Source organism: Patiria miniata, unplaced genomic scaffold, assembly GCF_015706575.1.
Source record: "Patiria miniata isolate m_02_andy unplaced genomic scaffold, ASM1570657v1 HiC_scaffold_1, whole genome shotgun sequence".
Lineage (NCBI taxonomy): Eukaryota > Metazoa > Echinodermata > Asteroidea > Valvatida > Asterinidae > Patiria > Patiria miniata.
In genome coordinates this window covers 18,656,771-18,672,221 of record NW_024037047.1, presented here as the reverse complement: position 1 = coordinate 18,672,221, position 15,451 = coordinate 18,656,771, and the positions used below count along the sequence as shown (strand labels likewise).

At 40.3% G+C, this 15,451-nt stretch overlaps 2 protein-coding genes across 3 annotated transcripts; one reads left to right on the top strand and one right to left on the bottom strand.

Moving 5' to 3' along the window:
- The first annotated feature begins 116 nt into the window (after positions 1-116).
- On the top strand, positions 117-5,434 carry LOC119724494 (thymocyte nuclear protein 1-like). 2 transcript variants are annotated; one of them, XM_038195586.1, is made up of 6 exons: positions 117-235; positions 2,675-2,832; positions 3,672-3,836; positions 4,432-4,493; positions 4,811-4,995; positions 5,259-5,434. In XM_038195586.1, exons 1-6 carry the CDS (start codon positions 208-210, stop codon positions 5,303-5,305), a joined length of 645 nt encoding a protein of 214 aa, XP_038051514.1. In that variant the 5' UTR covers positions 117-207; the 3' UTR covers positions 5,306-5,434. The 2 variants fall into 2 exon arrangements, with proteins under 2 accessions (XP_038051514.1, XP_038051506.1); XM_038195578.1 differs by lacking the exon at positions 117-235 and adding an exon at positions 2,201-2,291.
- LOC119724485 (TBC1 domain family member 7-like) lies at positions 5,367-14,182 on the bottom strand. The gene is made up of 8 exons (XM_038195565.1): positions 14,081-14,182; positions 12,216-12,336; positions 11,905-11,985; positions 10,894-11,087; positions 9,707-9,838; positions 9,100-9,251; positions 7,645-7,774; positions 5,367-7,011 (listed from the first exon to the last, which is right to left on the bottom strand). The coding sequence occupies exons 2-8, from the start codon at positions 12,319-12,321 to the stop codon at positions 6,922-6,924; spliced, it is 885 nt and encodes a 294-aa protein (XP_038051493.1). The 5' UTR covers positions 12,322-12,336; positions 14,081-14,182; the 3' UTR covers positions 5,367-6,921.
- Between the last annotated feature and the right edge of the window lie 1,269 nt (positions 14,183-15,451).

Sequence of the window (15,451 nt, the reverse complement as noted above, 5' to 3'; positions counted from 1 at the left end):
TTATGAAACTAAAGCAGTTAATTTCTCGCCATGATTTGAAAGTAGACTATCTTAGTTGACACGATATACATGGTCCAAATACTAAAATAAATATGTCAAATCCTTTTCTACGATAAACTCTTGAGGGCGTAGTTTATTGTTTTTCGTCTGCTCCACGTGCTACTGCTCGAGCGCCTGGTTGCAAATACTTTCTAAATTGTTTCGAAAATGCCTCCAAGGAAGAGACCAAAAACAGGTAAATCTTCACTTACTGACGTTTTTTTGTTAGTTTTGCCACAATTTTAGATGTGCTATTCTGGTAGTGGTAAAAAAAAATAATAACTATTGAATGAATTAATGTTGTGCCCATTCTTGAAAATCACGCATTCTCGAGAATGGGCATGCACATTCTCGAGAATGGGCGCGCATTCTTAAGAATGAGCGCCCATTCTTAAGAACGAGCACGCGTTCTTAAGAATGGGCGCTCATTCTTAAGATTGGGTGGGAATATCACGTGCACAATTTATGAATTTTGCCCAATCTTAACAAACATTGCACGACATAATTATGTTAAATGAATTGTATAGCGGTTAAAAGGGAAACAATTCATATAAAGAGGAAAGAAAATGTGCTATGCTTCTGTACTCGTATAACTACGATAATTTGAATCAAATTAAACCTGTTATTATTGCTTTTTTCTGCCCACTATGGGAAGTTTTGTAATAACGGAGGACTGGGAACTAGTCTGGGAAGTGCTTTGTTTAGGCTAGACAAGTTACAAGTCCCTGCATGTATCATATGCGTGCCACGAAAAAAAACGATGTCCAGAAGCTGCCAAAATTGCTCTTTTGACTAGATAGAATCCAGCTCTGCGACGTTATGGTGGGATGTGAACAATAAATTGGTGGCAATTTAAATGGGAAATAGCATTAGCACTATGGGATGTCGCAGTATTCATTCTCATTCTTCACATTCTTCATTCTTACGCCCCCCCCCCCCCCCCCCCCCCGCTTTTATTATCCCAAAAATCAGAATTCTTTGCACTAGTATTATTATGTCTCTTATATTTTCCCGGTCCCCCCCCCCCCCCCATATCAATACGCCTTTACTTATCATATCCACTCTACTTTTCAGCGCCTTGCGTTGCAACAGTATAATTATTGAGAATCAGTGAACGAGGATGCAGCTAGACTTGCCAAGCGCAGCCGGTGCTCGGCATCGACAAGACCGTTATCTTGTCACGCATTCTCAAGAATGTGCGCTCAATCTGGAAGAGTTATTTTTTGCCAAGATTGAGCAAGGATCCAGTTGCACATTCTCAAGAATGTGCATGCCCATTCTCGAGAATGCGTGATTTTCAAGAATGGGCACAACATTAATAATGCCTGTGCCTTTCGACATGTTTGACTTCGACTACATGTGCAGCAAGTACAAGTTAGATCCTGAAGGCTTGAAGTCAAAGGCTAGGATTTCGGGGAACATCGGTATTGGGGAAGATAGGTATGAACCCACCGTAACAGGCCACCGTAAAAGCATGCTTTGACTACACATTTATATTACTGAGGAAAAAAGTGTGGTCAATTTAGTGAATTTGTACATGTCACACGTCGGTCGACATGAGGGCGTCAACATGCAGTGACATGTAAAAATTCCTTGAGTTGGCCACACATTCATCGACAAATAAATGTCTCTTAAAGACTTTCCCAACATATTCCTTACAGTTCTCACAAGAAAGTGTACTCTCTATACAAGGTAAACCAAAAAAAAAGGTCTTTTTTTCTGTTTCGAAAGTAGCGTCAGGAAGCAACATTCTTTACCAAATGAGAAAGACAGTCACCCTGGATAGAAATGACATTGAAGACCCCTTTAAATTTTTCCCAACAACTTGAACGAGTGGTAATTTTGAAAAACAGAACAAAATGTTATTTCAAAATTACCAGTTGTTGTGAACAATTTGTCTTAGGGAATGTCATGAATGTGTAGATCTATCCAGGGTGACTGTCTTTCTCATTTGTATTCTCTTTACCAGTTTTGTTTGGGCCTTTTGTCCTCCAGGGTATGCAACCAAAAAATGCATACAGTGTGTCAGTATTTATGTGTAGTCAAAGTATGCCTATTTGGTGGGGTGTTAGTCAGAGGGTACCACAGTTCCAACAGGGGCTTTTTAAATGCATGCGGCAGGCTTTCTAAATTTTAAAATGAGCTTTTTGGGTCAACCGCCAGGTCCACTAGGGGGATGGCATCAAGTCTGGTTTTGAAGTACTTCAAGTCGGTCGTTTGTTTCATGTCAGCTGGTAGACGATTCCATTCCGGTATGGTGCATGGGTAGAGTGAGAACTTGTAGCAATCTTTGTTAACTGTTATTCTTTTAAAGTTATTTGGATGATTATTTCTGGATTGTCTGTTTTGGGTTGTTTCCTCCTTTGTGAACTTCAGTTGGTCAATGTTAGATGGAGCTAGATGGTTCAGTTCTTTGAAGATGATGGTTAGACGAGATTTCAAACGTCTAACATCAAGTCGTTCCCATTCAAGTTGTTGAAGAAGCTAGGTGACACTGGTTTCACGTCTGCAATTGTTGGCAACAAAGTGTGCTGTTTTGCATTGTACTTTTTCAATTGGTCTCCACTCAGTAGAGCTAGTGTTGCACAAACTTTAAAGTCATATTTATCAGCAATGTCATTTTCTTTTTTCAAAGACCAGCCGTCCAATAAGCCAGCAGAGAAAAAGACAAAAAGTGGATCGAAAGCAGCTTCATCATCAAAGAGCAGCACTGATGGCGTGAGTGTGGTCTACACAAGATGGCTCATGAAGTCTGAGCCCGAAAGCCGTATTGAAAAGGGGGTCGATGTAAAAGTATGTGTGTTTTGTGTTCTAGAACTATAAAGCATCCTGTCTGTGCACATGTGGTGTCATTCTAGTTCTACAGAGTATTGAATTCTTGACAGTTTCCAATTCATCACCATAACCTCCCTCCCCCTCCCCCTCCCTAAACTTGTGTGCTTTTATAAGGTAGGCCTATCGTTACACAACTTACACTCAAACTATAGCATCGTCCCAACTATAGTTGAGGCCATCCAACTGGTATAAATAGGACAAACCAACTGTAGTTGGGACAATCCTAGCCCCATAAATGTGGCCTATTTACTGGACTGCCTCCGTAAACATAGGCCACACATCCACATGTACAAAAACGTGTCGCACTTTGCCAAATTTTGATTTTCACATTTAGGCTTACTTTGTAGGTTTTTTTGCTTTAGAAGCATACTCACCCTCTTTATAGGCTAATCAGAAAGTGCTGCCTTTTTCAGATGTCTATTTTTCGTGAAATTTCCAGATTCATTTGCACACATTTGCGTATCAAAATTTCAACATGAAATTTCACGAAAATTAGACATCTGAAAAAGGCAGCACTTTCTGACTAGCCTATAAAGAGGGTGAGTATGCTTCTAAAGCAAAAAAATCTACAAACTAATCCTAAATGTGAAAATCAAAATTTGGCAAAGTGCGACACGTTTTTGTACATGTGGATGTGTGGCCTATGTTTACGGAGGCAGTCCAGTTAATAGGCCACATTTATGGGGCTAGGACAATCCTAACGGTAGTTAGGACAATTGGTGTGTAGTTGGAACATAACAGTATCACAGACAGTTTGGGTAGATGTCTAGTCTCGTGTCACCCTGATTTTGTCCTAGTTCGGCCTCGAAGATCTAAAGAAAGAGCCGGATCAGACTGCATGCTGGGACGGCGTGCGGAACTACCAAGCTCGGAACTTCCTGCGTGATCAGATGAAAGTCGGCCATCTTGCGTTCTTCTATCACAGCAACACCAAAGTGCCTGGGATTGCTGGCATTATCAAGGTGCATACAGATAGCTGTGATGATTACGAAACCTTGGCTTCGCCTCCAGCCTCAGCTACATCTGTGGCTCCAGAATCATTGAATGCCTTAATGTTCAACCAAAAATGGAGATACTCTCAACTTTGCCTTGTTACGCCCCAACTACACCACAGTTCCAACTTAAGTTGGGAGCATCCCAACTTATGTGTTCTGGTTGGAATACTATAGTTGGGATTGGTCCAACTTTAGTTGAGACGATGATCTAGTTGGGGCGTAACAGCCTCATGGAATTGGTGTTTCTGATCCGGAGTTCCCCAAGTGAGTCAGGGGCCTACAATAAGCCGAAACTGGAAATGAAGCCAAAATGTTGAAAGGTTCATACCAGGGAATACCCTCTAATGGTTGGTTCGTACTGAATGTAGACATCAGTGCAAAATTAATGCATTAAATTAAGGTAATGAAAAACGTCACTATGAAACTTCAATTGTTGAGGTCGTGAAATTCGCTTTGCTTTCACTTTCACATGAAATATGAACGTTCTGATTAAATTATTGACCAAGTAGATGCTGTTTTCATCAAGTTGTAAAGTTGAAGGTTGTCCATTGATTTTCTCCAGATCACGAAAGAGGGTTACGTGGACCACACCCAGTTTGACAAGAAAGATCCCCACTATGATAGGTAAATATATGCTTGGTTTTTTTTGCCTTTCTAATCATATTTTTTCATTTGGACTTCATAGCGCTTACTCTTGCCCCTCACGACAAAATGGCAGAAGCCATAAGCCCTGCCCACTTTTGGTTTGTATACATTCCTCACAGTGTTTGAATGAGCTTTCTGTGGTCACCTGACCAAATACAGTGATGTAATTGGTCAGTGCACAATGCTTGATTGACAGTCAGGGAGGGTCCATTTTTAGCAGCCATAGTTTGTTTGTTGGTATTCAGTTGATTTGCTTATTTTGTTAACTCTTTAAATGTTTTTGTTGCTCCTGAAAGCTCTAGTACAAAAGACAACCCACGTTGGTTCATGGTGGACGTCAAGTACATATGTGACACCAAACGCTTCATCTCACTGGCCGAACTCAAAGGTCTCTATCAGAAGCATGCACAGAGCGGGGGACCACTGAAGAACCTGGCGCTCTTCACACGAGCCAGGCTGTCTGTTCAGCCGGTAACCGAAGGTGATCTTTGTTGTCTCTTCTTGAACCATAAGCGTCTGAAAATGTGTTTTTGCAGGAGAAATTCAAATATGTTTAGGTCGCTCAATTTGTTAATGCTTTATTTTAGGGGAGGGGAAGGGGGGGGGGGGGAGTTTAGCGTTGGGGAAGGAGGGTGGGTTGGGTACATCTGCAAACTTTCAAGGATAGTAGAAAAATAGTAGCTATTCTGGGGTTTTCTGGTTCAAATCCAGCTCTAGACAATTTTCTTGCCTTTCTCTTTTCAGAGGAATTTGACTTCATTCTGGGACTTGAGGATAAGCCCGCTGCTTGATGAGTCAGAATTGACGGCTCTTGGAGAAAGTCGGAGTAAACACTCACAGTCATGTTTTTTGATTCACTTAAATCATATTGTATTTTTGTACCAATATCATATAAATAAAGATTTTGTTACAAAACTTAACTGCATTTGTGTCAACTGCTTATCTTTTACATGTCTTTATCTACAACAAAACTTGAGCATTCTTTCATTGCACTTAACAACCAAACAGGCCAATACAGATATGTAAGGCGTTCTAGCAAAATGAAACATAACTGGGCAGAGGTCGAAATGAGGGTTTGCAGGTATAAGGAAAGAGAGTAAAATGCTCCGTTCAATATTGTTTGTTGCACTCCCATCGGACGTTCCGTTGACAAGTTTATGGCTGTTTAAAGTTGGCAGTTATCAAAGTCAAAAAAGTAAAAAACTGAGAAAAAGGCCTTCAAAGTATTATGTTTTGTAGTGGTGAAAATAAAAGATGCTAATTGTTTTTCCATAGAAACACTATTATTTCATTTTTATACTATTTCTTTCAAATATGTGTAGTGAAGTATCAAGTGTAACAAATAACAATAAATCTGGAAATCAAAAACAAATTACCCCGTTCGTGTTTTTTTCTTTCATTTTTCTCGACTACGACCTGTGCCCAGTTCCATCTCATTTTGCCAGAGTGCCACACAGACATGACATATATCAATTCAAAAAATTGTCTTGGCCCTGGAACATTATTCAGGAATATGTATGGTTATACAAATGAATTTGAAAATTCCCCATGCCAATTGAAAAGTGGTTAGATTTTACACAGAAAGCTTATGGGGGTCCGCTTGTAAGTCTGACACCTCATAGGTCTGACGCCTCATAAGTCTGGCAAAATCGCATCCCCTAACCAAATAAAGGCCCATAAGTCTGACGCCTCATAGGTCGGACACATGAGGCATTGGACTTAAAAGAGGCGTCGGACTTCTGATACGGCCCCAGCTTACGGACCTGCGCTAGCTTTCACAGGCGCATGGCACACCTTCAATCAATAACACTTTGCAACCTCCTACACAATATACTAAACCTTTTAAAGGCATATGGGAATCATTTTCATGCATTTTGTTGGTTTACATTAATAACACGACTCGAAATCCAAAGAAGATTGTTCAAAATCAGGGTGTTTAGTACCAGTACAATCTTTAATCCAAGTAAGCTATTGGATAATAATTCAGGAAGTTCCTGTTTGGGATAAATGCAAATGATCCTTTGCCTTTAATAGCTTGGAAGAGTTGAAATCACCTTAAGTTCCCTGACCTGATGATCATTGGAACAATAATAACGCGTCTGAATTATTGTGCCATTGAGTGTATGCTGAGCGTCTGCTGAGCATCTGCTGAGCGAGTCGTTTGGCAAAACAGATAACAAACAAGATCGCAATCAGTTGATATTAGTGTGGCACCATGAACTCCCGTCTTTTCAATGCATTACAATATGCTTCATTGGTCTGGTGTCCTTCACACACAGCACAAACACATGGCCTTTGCCGCCCACAGAAACACCTTGGCCACGCCCACTACAAAGCTTCTCGAGTGGGTCACTTTCATCCAAGTCGGGCGACTCCCATTTTAGTCTGGCGCCTTCTCTTCATTTCATCATAATGCATCTGGTTTGGTCTGGTTCCCACTACTCTCCCATCTGTCAATAGCATCATTCACCAACACTTCAGCACTGTCAGGAGGAACCTACAAAAAAAAAATCAGAGAAAATGAATACAGTAGAACGCCACTGCAACAATTGCAATATCAAACATGCCAGGGTTCCCAGCACTTTATGAAAATAAAATGCCCTGAGTTTCCATGAAAAATCCCCCAAAATTTCATGAGAAATATGTTCAATTTAACGAGGTTGCTGGGAAGTCAAGAGGTGGTAGCGCTGCCAATTGTTATTGTCTGGAGAGGTGTGTTATATTCACACGGCATAAACACTAAAAAGCCACCATAGCCAGTCAGTCAATGGACAATTTGGACACATGGAACAAGATGCACATACGCCAAACTGGCAAAAACCTTTCCCTTCTTGGTCTCTGTCAAATTCCCTGAGTTTCTGAGTTTTCCCTGATTTTTTGACTGTCTGTGACTGTTCAGACAACAGGAGTATTAAAGTGCCATTCTACTGTATCAGAAATCCAAATGGACATCATAAAGAGGGTTACTAAAATTAAGAAATTTATTGAAGCAAATAGTTTTTTCGAAAAGGAAATTTATATGCTTATATGTCCACCAAAGTGGCCCTGGTTTTCAAGAAAGGGCACTGAATTTAGTTGTAGCCAGAGCCCAAACTACAGCCAGGTTTCAAGAAAGGGCGCATTGATATACCTTGAGTAGAAACTTGAGTATGGCGTCAAACTTGGTCATGCCTAGGAGTTGCCTGCGGTAGGTCACTACAAAGACATGGGCTACGTAGGCGGTGATGTAGACTGCTCCTCCTAGCAAACGATCCCACACCCTATGCAAAGGTCAAAGGTCACAGAGATTGAGCTCTTAAATCAAACGCAATCACTAGTCCTCCAGTCCCACTTCAACTCACAAGCTATTCCAATGAGCTTGGACGAAGGCATTCCTTTGTTATTGTTCATCCACTGTTTCTTGTGACTGGACTTGTGAATTGACTTTTGATTGACTAGCGACTTAAAGGCATATAGCATCATTGAAATTTATTCAAAAAGTAACCTACCAAATTTTTTATCAAAGGTTGCTTGGACCAAAGATCGTACTGGTTTTAAACACCACATGAAATTAGTCCGTCTGGCTTGCTGTCATTTAGAAGAAACCAAGAAATGTAGGTGATTTCCAACGATCAGTCAACATTGACTGATTTAGCAAAAAAAGGAGTTACATGTATATAGACAAAATCATGTTTTGTGATCAAAAGGTTGTGCCTGCTTTTTCACTGCTTCTCATAAAGTGTAATATCCACTGAGCTGAAACTTCAACAGGTTAGGTTTTGAACATTCTTCTTTGGAATTTGAGTGGTGTCATTATTGGAAACGAACAAAATGCAAGAAAAGCAAATGATCCTATATGCCTTGAACTAGTAATGGACTTGTGATGGACCCAGGTATGACACTGATCACCACTGTCGATTTAGAGTTGTCAGAAACTTACAAGTACAAAATTTGAATGAGAATATCCTTTTTGCTTGCACAAATGTGGCACTTACTTTTTCAAATCTTGTCTCAAAACTTACCTCTTCATTGAACCTTATTATTAATCGTCTCAGACCCCAGCGCAGTGAATAGGCTTCCCTAGATACCAGCGCTTTATAAGTTATTCATAAATACCTCAGACAGTTTAGCCATTTCTATTGGTCGAGAGCCCGTCACGTGGCCGGTCTTAAATGGATGATAAAGACATGGCTAGCTGGTCTTAAACACTTTTCCAGTGTCACATAAAATGTGGACTCCTAAAAATCCAGTGCCTCTTACCATTTCATTGGTTGAACATTCACAATCCTCACTAAGCGTGCGCAACACTACCAGCGAGTCAGAATTTTATAGTTCTAAATTCAAAACGCAACACCCCAGGTGCATTCTGCGCGACATCGCGCAGAACATGCTACGCGCTCGTCAATCTCCACAAAAGGGTTGTTTACATCTTACTTGCCAGCTGAACACTCCATTATTTTGCTAGAGGGATGTTTAAAAAAGCATGAAGTCAACTTGTTGAACAAAACCATTCCACGCTGAGCCACTCAATATTTGTATATTATTAAATTGTCAGACAATGTCCGATATCTAGATTTCATTTTATCGCCTGGATAGTTTTTTTTACCTTCCTAGCGGTCCTGAGGGGATTGCTCCTGCGTACATGCCGCCAAACCACGCCTTGTAGACTGGACCCATCCGGCTAAGGGTTCCCGTACTCTCTAGGTGCTGCATCAACTGGGGATCGTCCTTCTGAAGCTGCGTGACAAATCGCTGCGACTGCAGAAAAAAAGGACATCATGTAGAATAACTATAGAGGGCGCTGTTTTTGGGTCTTCCCTGTGCCCCTACAGTGCTGGGTGTGTAGGGCCACGTCCCGGTCTTAAGCTGACAATCACATGCACACCAAGTCCATGGATGAGATGGTATGGGATGCAGGGGGGGGGGGGGATGCAGGGGTGGATGCAGTGTGTGTGGGGGAGGGGGCAGGTGCCTATTTGATCTAGCTATAAGTCTTGAACTATGCCACCCCTTTAATCTTTAACAGCTGATTTCTTGTTGTGCCTAACACCACCTTCCAACTTTACAAGATCTAATAGAAAGATTTTTAAAAAAATTGGAAACATGCAAAGACATCCTTGATAAACTTCATCAGCAAAGTCTGAGTTCACCCCGTCTCTTGATTCTCTTCACAACAGCAACTTTGAAAAACTTTGTCAGAAAACAAAACTCACCAACTGCAATATGGAGTCTTTTTCGATCATGTTCCTGCGGATTTTGACAGCGATCCAATAGGCATCAACCTCATCATCAAATATATCGATGACGTTCTCAGCCAACGAGACAAAACATTCCTCCTCAAGACACTGCAAAGGGAGAAGATGAAATAGGAAGTTGAAATATCAAAATGGTTTGTAACAAGTAGTTGATTTTTTTTTTGGGGGGGGGGGGGAATTAATTTTTGGCATCGGGTGAAAACTGAGACAAGTTTAAAACCCTTACCACCCAATTACTACTGAGTAGTAACCTGTAGTATGCATTTCTTTCCATACAAGTGTGCACAACACATGTAGTATTCTGTGGTATGTGGTCCTTGACCCCAAAGAGCCTTGGGGGGGGGTTAGGGTATGCTGTGTAAACTTGGAAACATAAGGAGCTATCAAATAAACACACAAAACAGACAATTTGGAATTCATTTTTTAAAGGGAATATACAACATTTGCAAACATCGAAAAATAAAACCACCAAGTTTTTACGAAATACTTTACTAGAATGTTGGTAAATGACAGTATAAAGCATCCTGTAAAATTATGGCACCTGGTGTCAAGTCATTTTCAAGAAAATAGTATTTTTGTATACATTTCCAACGGTGGTCGGCCGACCACCGTTGGAAAAACCTAACTATTTTTCAACTACTGGTCCAAATTTACCATTTTTTCAGTCCAAATTTAGTTTGCTATTGGTTACATGTTCATGAACGGGTGCAGGCAGGCTAGACAGGTTCCCATACCCTACAATTTTCCGGCATCTATAAATATTGATCTATTTCATCTTTAGTGGAGCCACGGGAACCAGACTGCTTGAATATTTTTGTTTTTCTTGGTTTTTCCGGCATTTTCGAACACAAAACTTCAATCATGTCAGTTAAACAATATTTGATCTATTATACTAACCCCTCAAATAGTTCATTTCTGAAAATTACAACAAAAGCCAATGATGTACATTCCCTTTAAAGGCAGGAAAATCAATAGGAACCAGAAATGTCTGAAACACTTTGTTCCAGACAAATTGTCTGAAACTGAACAATGATCGTCGTTGTTCACAATTCCGATATTTTGTCTGGAATCGTCTCAGACATTTCTGGTATCTTGTGAGTGGGGTCTTTAAGGCATGTAGGAATGCTTCTACAATGGTCACATACCTCGATGTTTAACTGATCATCTTCCAAGGGCAATCTCCGTTCCTCCAGGAGAAACATCTTGAGGAACTCGCTGCTCAACGGAGTTGACTCGTCCACCAATCCCATGATTCTCAGCGCACCTCGGAGGTCGTTGAACTGTTCCCTGCGCTGCTGCATGACAAAGTCATGTGTGGTTGGATGGGGTGGGACTATGCCTTCATACAAATGTAAAGAACAAACAAGAATTTAGGATTAGGAAATCTTTTCGACATTTCGTTAACTACCTGCGCTTCTGCAAGGTATTTTTTCTCTAGAAACCTTCCTTAATCCAACAATTGCAAAAGTCAAACAATTTGCAGAAAAGTCAATGCCACGCTGCCACGCTTTTTGTACCTACCAAGTTTCAAGAAGCATCAAACCCCATGTAAAGTAATAGTGGCTGGGCTCTAGTACCTTCCTCAATTGACCTATCGCTGTTTGCGAGTTAGCCACGCCCCTTTTTTGTACACTAAGTTTTGTTTGTCTCAGATGGTGTGTGTACCATGTCCACCTGTATATAATTGGACAAAATTTCACAAGCTGCGTTGACGCGATTCTAACGCAATTCTACCGCAATAGGTCAATCCTACAAAATCCTCTTCTGTGCAGGAACCCAATGGCACTCTTTGTACCTACCAAGTTTCAAGGAGCATCACACAATACTGTAAAGTAATAGTTCATCATGGGCTCTTTCTTCAACATTCTTTAAATTAATCCTCCAAAAAGTCCTAGTAGATTTTGGAGGATTTGGCAGGGTTAGGGTTAGCCAAGTTAAATGTTCAGCACCTTGATGCCCTGTTTTTCAAGTTAAGGTAAATTTGGACAACAAATGTTTCCATTGCTGGCTGACTACCTGAAAAGAAATACTGTCGTCTTAAAAGTATTAAAATTTAAAAACATTTTCAACTAATCCTCCTCCTCCAAAAACAAAGTTCCATCTCCACAGGGAAAGGACTAAACTTAGCCCTTCAGTTTTTTTTTTTTTAAACTTACCAAGGATAATTTTCCACACGAGTGGTCTGAACATCGCAGGCAGAGGAAAACGGAGACAGAACATCGACAACTTCCCAACATCTATTAAAAAAGAATTGGATACGTATCAGCATAGTCAACATCAGTAGTCAATGTATTTTTTGGGTAGGATCAGTGGATTTGCGCTATTAGTATTACTCAGATCAATTGTGCAACATGTAAATTCACAATTAGGCATATGTTGCTATTTCATAACTAAAATGCATTTCTTACAGCTTCCATAAAAACAGCTACATTTGTTCTTCGATAATGATGATTTCATAATTACTCACCTAAAGGATCTTCTTTAAGCAGAATTTGAAGTGATTTCTTCTCCTCCACTCCACGAAATCCCACCTTCTCGTAATAATGTGATCTGAAATTCCTCCCATCCGTCATTGTGGACTTCTTTGTCTAATTTTCACATGCACAAAAATGGTTGACAAATTTATGATTTAAAATGTATGATTTTAGAGCAAATGTCGTGTTTAGTTGCGCCTGATCAGCTGAATAAAAAGTAATTTCGGAAAGAATGTTGCATCGTGACACCACTTTTTTTCATCATATTATTATCTCAATGAAGGTCAGTCACTGAGTGCAAGAAATGTTGATAAGACATGAATCTGGGACTGAGAAACATTTCCAATTTTGTTTAAAAATACTTGGACATTTAGCTGGCGCTGGCTTTCTTTTAGTACGGCTATTAAAACAATATTTTGCCAGATAGGCAGTGAACACATGCGCAGCGTAGTGACTATTTTTGGGGACTTAGAAATGTTTACTGTGTCAAATCTTAGTCCAGTTCCTCGCCAACAATGTCTTTGTGACTTGGTATTCACGAGATGGGAGTCAGATCATTTTACAATTTCGGACCTTATTTCCCTTTAAAAAAAAAAATTCTCCAGAGCCACAAATCAAAAAAGAAAGAAAAGAAAATGTAAAACTCAAAAAGGCAACTCTGTAGTTAAATGTTGGAGTCAATTTAAAATAATAAAAGAAGACTATTATTGATTTTAGGGAATACAAAAATTAAAAATGTCGCTAGCCGGGAGTTGAACCAGGGACTTCTCACTCATGATGAGAGATACACACTAACTCGGTCACACTTCAGGCAATGATAGGTGCTGCACAAACGAATAATACCTTTTATGTACGTGTACTACATCTACTTGTATCGCATCAAAGAGGGCACTGTACATCCAGCCAGCTTATATCATTTACCAAAAGAAAGCCGGCTAAATCTATCCGGCTAAATATAAGCCTGCATGCACAGTACACACTTGACACACTTACTAATGTTAAACATGTGAACGTGGCTTGTAAACTACGCCACGCTCTTGTACATGTTCGAACCCAGCGAAATCGTCCTTCCGTGACAAAGACTGAACATTGCCTTACAGTGCGATAAGTATTCACACATACATGACATATCAAGCTTTCTTGAACATGTTGAAATCTGCTTTTACGCCAAATCTGGCATTTAAACGATATTCGAGGTAAAATCTGGCAAGATCTCGACGTCCTGCAACCTCCTCCGATCATGCATGTGATTTACCACGTGATAATGCTGCAGATACTTTGGTATCGCACTGATGCTCCGGGCACTCCTGATGTCCGGATCATAAGCGCGATTTCAAATTATTAGCTGCGTTTATCACGTGGTCTCGTTATTGGCCAATCTGACGCCGCCAATCATATGTGCCACATGAAGCAGACGGGTAGCTCGGAGGGCTCCGATAATTTAATAATACTCGTCCAGGGTCATTTGTCAGGGTCACTTGTCAGAATAAAATCTAATTTCCACACGTTCGTATGGCTGTATGGGTCTTCATTGATGGCAAATTTCGTCGAAATGACACATCCTTAACATGCGGACAGGCAAATATAGATTTCTACGTGAGTACTCAACATCCATACGAAATTATGTATGGCGGATCGATTTTGCTAGGTTCGAAAATACACAACAGCGTGGCGTTGTAAACGCCACGTTCACGGGTCTAAACTCTTCATAGACTTTGTACACAACCAAAAACATGAAAAAAGTGGCATTCTTCCCGTTACTCAGCGTTAGGCTAAAGTTTCTGATCGTTTTGTGAATTAATTTCCCGCTTGGTCGCATCATTATTCTTGTCTAATATCACAAACGAGTGAAACTGACCTCAGAATTGTCATTCACATCGTAAAAAAATCACCAGGAAAATGTAGCCATCGCGATCAAGCAGTATTTATATTTTGTTGAAACATTATGCCTCTTGGAGGCGCTCTTGACTAACACCGTTAGGAAGTGGGCGGGGCACATTTGGTGGGAAACATTAACGAGGGGGTAGGTCAGTGGGATTGAAGTTCTTATTTGCTGTATTTCTGTGAAAGCCGCGATTTTATGGACATTTTGAATAATTAAAATCAAGTTTGTTATCAATGATATTAATCATTTCTGGTAATGAAACCAAGGATTCCTCAAAAGCGCGCACTAGGCACTGTAGCTCGCAAGCCTGAAGAAACCTGTGGAGAGATGACAATGAGAAGAAGTTACAGTTTTAGAGGTGGGAGGAAAACCCCAGAAGAATATTCTGGGAAAAACCCACGGAATCAGGTAGGGACTGAAAACCCAATCCACGTATTGACCCAGACAGGATTCGAACCCGGGTAACAGCGGTGGAAGGCGAGGAAAGCGAGTACCGCCCCGCCAACCTGACTCCCCTTTGTGATTGCTGTATGGACTGTAATAGTCTGTAAAGAAAAACTGTCATAAACTGAGAATTTTGGTTAAAAGTGGAATATATAGATTCAGGTCTTCCAATTGCAATCATTATGCTTCAGCAATACATTTTCGTATGGCAATGACATAAACCAAAGTGGAAATAGACCCATTTTACACTATCTTCCCATGGGGGGGCTCTGTTCAAAACCCAACATCATGGTCAATGTCATACAGTACCGCTATTCGATTTTCACAGGACGTTAAAATAAAAAGCTAATTCGCGAAAAACACGTTTTCCATGAAAAATAAACAGAAAACGTGACAAAAAGACACTTTAAGTTAAACCCGCTCAGCTTGGTAACTCATAGGGCTTTGATTTCCTCCGACTGCCAAATTTCCAGTGGAAAGGGGGGGGGGGGACGGTTTCTTATGGGGCGTGCTGTGCCGGAGTGACCGGACACCATGTTTGGCCCGCACAACAATCATGATTAAAAACACTGAACAGAGCATATTTTCTCAAAATGTACGCTTTATTGGGTCTGTGTAAATACAAAAGCAAAACGAATCATTGCGTTACTTCTTCGTATTTTAACATGGGTCGTTCTAAGCTCCTTGCGAGTAACTTTTTGCTGTTACTTTTTTATTTTTAATGTGTGTAATAGCGCGTCATGGTACATTTTTAGAGTGTATTTTCCTGTATTTTAATTAATATTTTTACTGTACAGTGCATTTGAACAAAATCATATTGGAATTTTCGCTTTATAAATGAATAAATTATTATTATTATTATTTCTCGATTTTTTGTTTTTCGTTTTAAATTTGACTAGC